The 11,453-nt window shown below is 43.4% G+C and overlaps 1 protein-coding gene across 1 annotated transcript in view; it reads right to left on the bottom strand.

Annotated features, from left to right (window-relative positions):
- Positions 1-10,798, bottom strand: part of nrg2b (neuregulin 2b) — a gene marked incomplete at both ends in the record, with an annotated part of 46,352 nt that extends 35,554 nt beyond the window's left edge. Inside the window, 1 exon segment of the mRNA XM_079229135.1 lies at positions 10,387-10,798. Within this exon segment, the coding sequence (XP_079085261.1) occupies positions 10,387-10,798 (412 nt within the window).
- Positions 10,799-11,453: the final 655 nt, after the last annotated feature.

Genomic DNA, 11,453 nt, shown 5'->3' with positions numbered 1-11,453 from the left:
ACAGAGCTGACAGAGCTAACAGAGCTAACACAGCTGACAGAGCTAACACAGCTGACAGAGCTAACTGAGCTAACAGAGCTAACAGAGCTGACAGAGCTAACAGAGCTAACAGAGCTGACAGAGCTAACAGAGCTGACAGAGCTAACTGAGCTAACAGAGCTAACAGAGCTAACAGCTAACAGGGACAACAGGCCTGCTGTGTGTTTAGTTCCATGAACAGACAATTTGTGTTCAGAGGAAGCGTTAAACAATCAACATAAAACGTTACCCAGTGAACTGCAGTTTAGCTGTACAGAGAGGCGCAGAGAGCTGCATAGATTAAAATGAGAAGGTATCTGTTAAATGAGACATGGAGAATGCGTCTGATAAGCTTGTGGTCTAGACGGGGAGCAATTGTGGTTTGTATTCATTCCATCAAACATTACAGTAGTGGTCGCTGCAGACTAACCCAGCGGAGGTCTGCACTCTACTGAATGCACTTTTCTAGAGATGTATTCTGTCTGGGTTCTAAGATTTCCGCATTACTTTGTAATAGACCATAGTTTTTCTGTCCGGGGACATGTGCTGTTAGGCATCACAGCTCAGAATTTACTCTTGGTTCATACTCCCCCTGACCCTGGAACAACCTCGGGGTAGAAATGAGCTATACATTAGCTACAGACCCTGGAATAACAACATGAGTGACAGCCTAAGTGACAGCCTACTAAATAATTTCAGTCATGTTTGACAGTCTTCACAAGTTAAGAAAGTCTAAAGATTATTGTTGTATCTTTGTAGAAGGGGGAGACTGCTTTCGGCTAATGTGTAGGTGTGTACAGTTGTGCGCTCTTCTCTGATATAAACTTATTCATATGGAACTAATTGTAAAAACTGTTGAGTTGAGGTTGATGAATACATTTTACATAAGAAAATCAAGCGTTTGAGACCATGAATTGCTGAAGAAGCTCGAACAGGAAATGACTGAAACGTAGTTTCAGGATTTACGTGTACATAAGTACATGTGTGCCAGCTTCTAATCTATATAAAGTGTTAGGCCACAAGACAGTTGAACTTTCTTTGACTTTGTTCTTTGCATGTGTGGGCTGTTTCGCAGACTGTTGACTGCATGAACAGTAAGGCGAGAAAAATGCTGTTCATGAGGCTCACCTGAAGGTAAAAGCTTTTTGCATATTTAAGTTTAACTTCCATTTTTCTTTACATTTTACTGAGGCAGAAATGTCTCCATTATGTAAGTAAGTATGACACTAAATTGCGAGGCTATAGAGACTTAATAAGTCTCACTAGCCTCTTGGCCTTTTGTTTGACTGACACTGCTACACATTGAATCCCCATCGGCATTTCCACATCCATTAAATTGAACGTGCTGCACTGATAAAGGTTTATTGAGGATCAAATCTGCACTTGGCAACTTTGCATGTTGGCAGCACCAAATAGCAGTGAGAGTTTTATTTATTTTTATAATTGAAGTAAATTTCCCAGAAACCCTGTAATGTAACCTCCGTATAACGATGACTGTGTGCTTCTTTATCAGCCTCCGATGGTTCAAACCAAAGAGACAAGAGCAACAAAAGATGCATTACAAGTGAGTCCAACTTTCACTGGACAGGGTGCTCATTTACTGCAGCTCAAGTGACAGCATCTCACTTTTAAGTTGTGTTTTGTAATTTTCAGTTGATTAATAAGACACCATACGTGACTGGGGATGGGTATCAATTGCAATTGAAAAGCATTTTTCACTGTTTCTCAGAGGCATCAGGGAAGAGTTGGAGCCAGATCGACTCATAGCCATGCTTGGAGCAACAAACTCCTTATTTTTTGCCAATAGGTATGACAAAATGGGAGTTGTTGGAATTGCAGCATGATTGCCAAAATAAACAACAGCGAATTTCAGTTTCTCCAAACCAAGTGAAAAAAAGAAGCTGAAATATAATTTCATGATCCACTACTTCTCAAAAACTATGTTGCTCACCCAGAAAGATACGACGATGCAAAACCAAACATATAGTACACACAGTATCTACCACAAGCCTATAATAGATCAGAGATAACATCTAGAGAGGCAGAGGAGGACATCTGGAAGACAGATGAAGATACTCCACCTCACCATCAAAGATCGCCACAACAAAGAGAGATAAAGATAGCCCACGCCTTTCTGAGCTCAAGATAGCCTGATATAGAACCAAAGGGGTCTTTTAACCCTTTTCTTGCCCAATAATTATTTGCAGAGCACTCATTGTCTGTTTCAGTGATACCATTCCTCGTGTTCACATGGGTGTTCATAGGGACGGCCGCATTAGGTGAACTCCTTGCTAAAATACACATTGGATGTGAGACAGAGCAGTTGTTACTCATGAAGCCTTAACCGGAGTGACAGTTGAAAATGTTTACAACTTCATGAATATCAGACGTTCGCTGACTGCATGCCAACCCCTTACAGTCGGGCACCGCAGGGCTACTTAAGGAGAAGAATGCCAAAGATTAAAATGGCTTTCCAAGAAAACAGTAGGACGACTCAGATTGATCAAAACAGAAGCAAACAATTTTTTAAATGCTTTATCTAGAATGCCAACTGACAAGTTCTTGGCGTGAACATTTCTAATTACTCACTTTTGAATTTGATGTCTAATCTAATTCTGCTGTGCAATAATGTGAGCAGAGAAAGAGAGGGAGCACCGGCCAAATCCATCCGAGCTGAAACAGACACTTTGCTGATGCAGGGTGGAGGGTGTGTGCATCGGCAGCCGCATTAGTGTGTGGGTGGTGTGTGCAGTGCATCTGCATGTGTGTGTGTGTGTGTGTGTGTATGTAAGTGGGGTTACACAAAGACCTATCTCATTCACAAACTGAGCCATGTGGCGCTGGGGCTGGTCCCTTTAAGAGGCATGTGTCAGAGTTTTCTACTAAGGCTGACTGCTGGAAAAAGGTGAGTGTTGATACATTATTCACAAGCAAGAACACACCCATACACACTCTCTTATACACGCTACATATTTGAAGGACATTTACATGAGTTAGGCAGTCGTGAGTGTGCAGAAAAGCATGCTAATACGCACACATCGACAAGCAAAGTTGCAAAGTTGATCAGTAGTACATAAATGAGCAAAAACATGGTCTATACATAATTTCTCTGCAAACACACAAACATATATATATATATATATATACAATAATATATATATATATATATATATTATATATATATATATATATATATGTATATATATATATATATATATATATATATATATATATATATATATATATATATATATATATATATATATATACATATACACGCACAGGCAGGAGAGGGGAGAAATCCTCAGCCTTCTGTTATTCCGTGTGCATAATTTATAGCAGCCCCAGATCTCCCTGCTAATGACAGCACACTGGGGCATCTGCAGCACAGCAGCAACAGTAACAGCTAACTGGCATGGCTGTGTGTGTGTGTGTGTGTGTGTGTGTGAGTGTGTGTGTGTGTGTGTGTGTGGAGGTATAATGCTCTGTTGAGACAAGGACAGTGAGAGAGACAGAAAGGAGAGAGAGACACAGAAGAGAAAGAGACACACATAGGGTGTCTGAAATAGACACAGATAACACAACAAAGAGGGGGAAAGCAGGAGACAGACAAGCGAGAGAACTCTCGCAACACACACACACACACACACACACACACACACACACACACACACACACACACACAGTCTTGTAAAGTCCCTCATTCAACCAGTGAATCTCCTTGCATGTGCAAGGAGTAGCATATCACCTTTTCTCTGGAATGCCTCTTAATTACAGAATTCACCAATTATTACTACGAGTACAAACACCAGTGTGATTGATGCACAGGGCCTGAAAATGTACAAGTCCAGCTCTGTTACGGCTCCACAAACACTTCTCTCTCATCCCTTGGCTAATAGAGACAATTGTTCACTGCAGACCTAAAGGTGTTCGCACCAAAGAAAGCCGCGATGAAAGCTTAAATTCACCGGGGATGGTTTAATGACTTGTTCGAGGGTGTGGCCTCGGATATGTTTCCTGTTGCAAGGATTGTTTTTGACATGCTGCGCCAGAGCAAAATTCTCCTAATTCTGGGATTTGGAGATCAATGCCACAGCGGTTCTGCCCTCCAGCTGCTGTACACACTGATGTGAGTCTGAGCTGAGAGACAGCGGTGCACGCTTGCCCGGGAAAATTATACTGCTGCTGATAAGGTGCTGGAGTTACACACATGCAAGCACAATCTGCTATGCATGGGTCAGGCAGTCAACATATCTCATATGCATACACACTAATCTGCAATTACACTGTGTATACGCATTTGATACCACTTATACATAATTATACACATTTTGCATCCACACACACACAACTATGTGAACATACATTCCAATTTAGCAAGAAATCATAACCGTCAATTTGATCATATGAGAGTCTTGAGTGTCATAGAAGGCTTGGCCACACAAATCATTCTAAAGGAATAGTTCAATATATTAAAGTGAATGTGCTCATTCACTGTATTTCTGAGAGTGAGACAAGAAGATTGACATCACTCTCAGTGTTCACGAAAAGGACAGAGCTGAGGTCACGGCGGGTTAGGCTAGCTTAGGGTAAAGACTATCGTGGGGAAACAGTTAGCCTGACTCTCCAAACAGAACAAAAATGCACCAATAATGAACACAAACTATCTTGTGTATACTTACAGTGTAAAAATGATGTTCCATCCTGCAACATTTCTTCATCAACAACAGTTTACCCATTCGGCCCATGGTGGACAAAATCTGCTGCTGCGGCTGGGTTTCGTTTTAGAAATGACGATACCAGTAGGACCCTTAAAGAGATACCCATACCAGTACCCATTCAAATCAGATCATCAGCATCTCCATCAAAGCAACCACTACGACTTCACCAAACCACACACTGTATGGTTGTAGCTGCTGCGGTAGCGGGCAAACCACACAACGCATTACATCGAAAGGACACTTGATTGGCTGCGAGCAAAACCTAAAGACAAGAATGAATTCATACAAAGTAATTTTGTTCTAGATCTGATCAAATGAAAAGATCAAATGCAGGTATCGTTTGACCGAGAGGTTTTGATACTGTTGTTGCCGGGTTATTGCGTATCGAGTAATGATGCCGATCGCTGTCTGCAACATTAGCACATGCTGCCACATACAGTCGGTGAACACCACAAACTGCTTTTTTATGTATATGTACAGGAACAAAGGAGATTGATGAGCTTTAGAGAAGTTGGTGGCCATATTTCTGAATATCCTGGTTCAGCTGACTCAGATTCCATCCTTAACGCACACACATGATAGATATTTTACTTTATATCGTAGAAGCATATTTCCCAAAACGTTGAATTATTAGTCACAGTAAAAGTGTGAGGATCTCAAGCTAGACGAAGGTACGTTTTACACAGTAGCACTGAATTCATTTCAAAGTTCAAAGGAACCTTCCTATTATTGGGAGTTTTACATGTGCATTATTGCGGCATCTATTTGTAATCTCAAAGCTGAACAGCTCTCCCTCTCTTTCCCTCCTGCTGTCTCTCTTTGTGTGGCTGACTGACAGGAGGGCAGGCATAAGCTGAACCACACACTTCAGCTACAGTCAGCTACAGCATGCGGAGGGGGAGGGGGGCATGAGAGTTGAGGCATGCAGCACTAGATACAGCATCAGTGACAGGAGCATGTTTGGGCATCAGATAAAACTATTTCAGGAAGAAACTGTCAATGGATCTCAAAAGGCATGCCAGCAGCAATGATCAGAGAAGACCTACATCACGCTTCAGACTGCCTGGGATGTAAGATAGGACTGGTTTTGTACTTTTAAAAGAGAGAATGTGAGCCGTCCGCACAGAACTCAGTTGCTTTCTCTGAGCGAAACAGGGAGAGAGTAATGCAAGGCCACGAAGGCCGGTTGAGCTCAGCGGAGACTTATATGAGGTTTCAGATTCCCCATCATCTCGTGTAGCGATGAGGGGAGTGGATAAGCTATGGCTCAATAACATTAACAGTAAGAGAGAAACCGGACTGCTCTCACCAAAACATTGGCTCTGTTTTTGAAAGATGTCTCTGCTATCTTTTACAGGGCAAAAAGAAAAAAAGATGTCCACCGCCTCATAATTTCCCCTTCACGACGAGGGGTCTGCTTCTAACTTTGCACAAACGTAGCTTGCTGTAAATGTCAACATTTAAGTCTGAATTACATCTTGAGACAGTCACCTCATAACAAGTTGTTTCAAAGAGATATTAGCGAGTATTTATACCATTGTCATCGTGTCAAAACTGACATAATGTGGCTTCTACATATTCATGTAGCACATAAATATCTAGAGCAGGTCTCTACATTGCAACACACCAGACTGGTAGTCTACAAGCATCGCAAGCAAGCTGAACAATGGAGCTAGAAAGACTACGCTTGTTTTTTTCATGTTGCATTTTACGCCAAACACTCTCTTTTGCAGGGTTATCAAAGTAGGTAGAAGTCAAGTCAAGACTATTTACAGAGCACATTTAATAACCAAACATTGACCAAAGTGCTTTATAAAGAGATTAAATAAAAAGACAAGAATGACAACAAAAATATTAAAATATATGTAAATGAATGAAAGCATAGAATATCTTGGAGATATCATAACACAAACAGCACTGCAGAAACAACATAATAAAATACTACCAAATAAACACAGTGTGGCCAGACATTTCTTCATGATTTTATTTGACCCTTCGATAAGTCCCTTGAACGCAAACTGGCCAATCATAGTATATCAGCACTGACCAGGGTCAACCACTAACCCTCTCTGCTCCTGAGACTCGTTTCAGATCCTCTTTATCTTCAGGCTGCTTTAGTGGATTTGAAGCTAGTCACAGCTAAACGTTGTGTAATAGTGATACTTGTTACCCAGAGAGGTTGGAAGGAGACACACGTTTCTGAAACGTTATGTTTCTACATAAAGTCCTGTGGAGCTAACATTAGCATTGGCATGTTAGCACATCATGAACTAGAGTTAGCATGTCCATGCTATGCTAGCTACTGAAGGTACAGTAAAGGTTTTCCCCTGCTGCTTTTTTCCTTTCTTTAAATGCATTGTCTTCTGTCTGGAACGCCATGTGATGTGGTAGTTCGCTATTACACAGATCTGTAGCTTTAGTTGATATCTTTATCTTTTTAACATGTTATCACTGCTGAATCAGTTTGATATCCTGGATATACTCTTGTTGTTGTTGACCTTTCTCTCCTTGCTTTTTGTTATTTAGTGACAGTGTGGCTCCATGTTAACGCAGCTCTGACAGCTTGAGTAGCAGCGGGGTGGGGGCGGGTCTTAGCCAAGGGTCAATTAAGGGGTTAACGAAAAGATATTATCAGATGGGACGCAAGGGCCCACAGTATATTAGTAGATATTCTGCAATTTTGGGACAACTAAAAATGCTTGACCTTTAGTTTTTAATTGGGTGCTTGGAATGGAGAGCAGTGATTGGTCACCAGATATAAGAGGGAGGTGGAGAAAGGGGATGAGCGGTTCAGAGATTTAACTTGATGCTAGTCAATAAACTGCTTTAAAAAAAGAAAGACTAGGAACCTGCACCTGGCTGGTTCCCATTCAAACATTAAAATAACAGTTTCCTAAATATCAGATTACATTGTAACATAGAACCATACAAAACTGTCTGTAAATATAAAGGCTCAGCTATATTATCTTGCTCCATACAACCCACACACAGGTCTTACAGTATAATAGTGAAAGAAAAGGACAATAGCACCACTATAATACAAGAATGTTGACATCATTTGATAGGGGTGTGTACAGAAGTGGGCGTTCCAGCAGTGTGGCTGTGATTGGCTGACTGAGCTTAGACTAGGGTTGGGATTGGTTACGCTCAGGGTGTGTGTCTGCTGACACGCCCCTTACCCCAATCCATCTTTAAGCTGCAGTTACTTCTGTCTCAAATGAAATTCTTCTTCAGTATCCTCTCTTGCACATCTCCGGTCTGATCCCTGGCCAAGAGTCCTGCTCGGTTGTAGCTCATTCAACATCCTGAAATCTCTGCATCCGCCCAATGAAAAGTGTCAGCGGAGCCAGAGAGTGAGCTACAGCTGAAGGAGGGAGGAGGGGCAGTACTGGCCAATAAGCAGCTGTTGGCATTTTGCAGAAGGGTTAAAAAATGTTAAATACTTTGAGATACTTTGAGATAATAGTTTGAGATGTACTTAAGCATACAAGTTATAATGTTTTAATGTTGGTTTCCCGTTGTTAAACTGGGTAAATAATGTTGAAAAAGTGAAGCATTTGTCTTTAGCGTTCCTTTAACCTCGTGACTACTTCTGGGCGTGGATTTTGTACTTCTGTGATTAGTTCTGGCAGATGAATCCAAATCAATCTTAGGAAATTAGCAGCGGGGACAATAAAAAGGAACATTTATGTTCTTATGATGCTGTGGACGTTCAGAGGCTTCTGGTTGCCACAGTGCGTCTCCTGTGTCCCCACACACTGTGCAGCGTCTAATTAGGTTGTGCTTCTCTCTGTACCTCTGGCTTTTGGTGTGTGTGTGTGTGTGTGTGTGTGTGTGTGTGTGTGTGTGCGTGTGTGTGTGTGCGTGTGTGTGTGTGTGTGCGTGTGTGTGTATGGGGTGATTCAGCTCATAAGTGGGTATGTCCTCTCCTGAGCTTATCCCTGCCTAGAAAATGTGTTTTAGACAGAAGCCTGATTGCAACAGCACAGTCATAAATAAATGACTTGATAATTTTAGTATGTCACAGAGGTAAAAATAGAACATCACGTTGTTAGCTCAAATGCCGGATGAGCCCTTTGTGAAGACTTCTGAGATACTTCCTTCTAGGAGTCAACCCTGTACACACACTGGTGGTTTGCATGGAAATTGATGATTCTGGATAGGAAGAACTTAGAAATGGAAAAAAGAGCGTTCGTATGACTACATTGTTTTAAAGGTTTTGTCTGATGAACCCCAAAATGTGTTCACAGTGGTGCTGTTAAAGCTTATTGGAGAAATGTGTCACACATTTGTGAAATTTATGAAATGTGTGACACTTCCAGCAACGATCCTATTCCCCTCTCTTTTGTCTAGCAGGAGAAATCCCTTCCTCTCTGTGTACTTTTACCACGTTTGACACAGGACAAGCAGATGCTTTAACACTCGCTGGTACAAATCCTAGTACAATCATATCAAAAGCAGTGCATTACTTTAAATGCTGAAGACACAGATGGAATGGATCAGTGAGATGATTTGCTATAAAGTCAGCATTGTCGGTTAAAAGTAAGAGACCTCAGAGCCTTTGCAGCGAGCAGGTTGGATGATTACACAATAGACAAAACTCAAACCGCATAAGAGCTCAGTCTATATATCTTATTTAAGCTGAGGAGCTGACCCTGATTCTAAACCTTTTCTTTTACCTTTGCTAAGAAAATGGGTCAATTCAAGACTTTTTTTTTCTCCCTGTCAGTTGGAAATGTGAGAAAGAAACGAGAAAAAGAGCACGACGCTCTTCTTCATCACAGTCTGTTTTTCTTCTTCTTGTGTCAGGTTCAGATTGTTAATATATTAAAGCCATTCCTATGACAATAACTTACAGAGTTTCTCACACGCCTCGCCAGCCGCTGCACAGCCACCACTCACAGAAGTAAGTAATCTAAAAACCAGGAAGTGGTGGAGAAGTTTCAGCTTTCTGTTGTAATGCAATAAAAGAAAACACACACACACACACACACACACACACACACACACACACACACACACACACACACACACACAATTGCAGATGCCCATGATGGAAAGTTGAGATATTTGAACAGTTGCCACCACCCACATACTTGTCACTGCAGTCAACACTGGCATAACTGTGATTTGACATAAAATACTGGCTGTATAACTATTCAAAGTTTGAACGGTCACCTCGAGACGAGGTTCAAGTCCCTGATTGTCATCACATGTTCTCTCCGTGACACACAGGAACTGCTAACATGGCTTGAAGATGTGATGCTGCAGATCTTGCTGGAATCAGCTACACGGAAGTTTCAGTCTCCCCTGCTCATCGCTTGTCTAAGGAGCCTGCTGCGTGGCTTAACCCCGGGTTTAACTTAGGTTTAACACGAGGTTTAACGATGTCTCTCTCCCACACACCCGACATGCACACACGCGTCCCCTGACACGCTTTCTCATTTTCATTTTTGGGTGACCGGGTTATGGAGGACCGGAGTGTCAATCGGCTCGCGCGCTGACACACCGTGTAGACTGCACACGTGCACGCGCCGCCAGAGAAAGCGGTGCCCGTCTCCCTTGCATCGCCATGGCAGCTTCCGTGGCCCTTTATTGGTGCGGTGTGAGTGCATGGCAGGTGTAACGGGGAGAGCCTTCAACTTACCGCAGTCCTCGCACAACACTCTCTCCACATCCTTCTTCAGATCCGGCTCGCTGGCGTCCACAGGGGCGTACGACGCCTTGAACACCAAGGGCTCGGCGGTGGGGTCCATGAAAAAGATATATCTGTGGTCCTTCTCCACCGTGGTGCACGGGGCCTCGGAGCCGAAGTCCCCGACGGTCACGAGCTGCTCCCTCTCGAGGCCGCCGCTGTTGACGGGCCACACGTCCAGCACTTTGACATTCACACTGTAGGGCTCCCGGGAGGAGACGTTCTCCGGGGAGGAGCGCACCTCGCCCTCGATGACCACGGCTGCTCGGTACGCCTGGTCCTGGAGGGAGTTGAGACTCGGGGCGTAACAGGCGAAGGAGACCCCGATGACCAGCATGGAGAAATGCACTGGATCAAGCCTCATGCCGTCAGCCTGTGCTGTGCTGCAGTGCTGCTGGGCGGCGGAGCGAGCTGGAAGAGAGAGACGGCGGCGAGCAGGCAGGGCAGAGCGGCAGACCTTGTGGAAGTGTCCATGCCATCTGTGTCTGCCGCTGCTTTCCCCATACGGCTGCTGGCCTCGGATGGGGACGCACACCAGCCTAGGAACCGGAAACGGCCCGCTTCTGCATGCTTAAAAATGTGATTGCTGCTGCATTCTCCTTCACCAACCACCCTCCCCCTCGTAGCTCCCCTTTTTCCTGAAAGGCAAAACAAGACTCGTAAATTAGCCTCCTCTCGATTCCAGGGCTGAAAACTCTCTCTCTCTCTCTCTCTCTCTCTCTCTCTCTCTCTCTCTCTCTCTCTCTCTCTCTCTCTCTCTCTCTCTCCCTCCCTCTCGCTCTCTCTCTCTCCAGCTAATAGGCTAGCATCGCATGGGTGGGCGCATTGCCTCTCTGGAATGAAAAAAAAGCAGCTTGCGCGTACAGGGGAATCACAAGAAACGATACGCACTCCACGTATACACGCAAGGTCGGGTCCGTTATCCACTTATATCGATCGTCAAAAAGAGTCCCACTCCTGCAAACCCGTTAGTCGGTAGGAAAAAATTACCCCCCAAAAAAAGAAAGAAAAAAAAAGAA

Source organism: Taurulus bubalis, assembly GCF_910589615.1.
Source record: "Taurulus bubalis genome assembly, chromosome: 13".
In the NCBI taxonomy this organism is placed as follows: domain Eukaryota; kingdom Metazoa; phylum Chordata; class Actinopteri; order Perciformes; family Cottidae; genus Taurulus; species Taurulus bubalis.
This window is presented reverse-complemented; position numbering and strand designations above follow the sequence as displayed.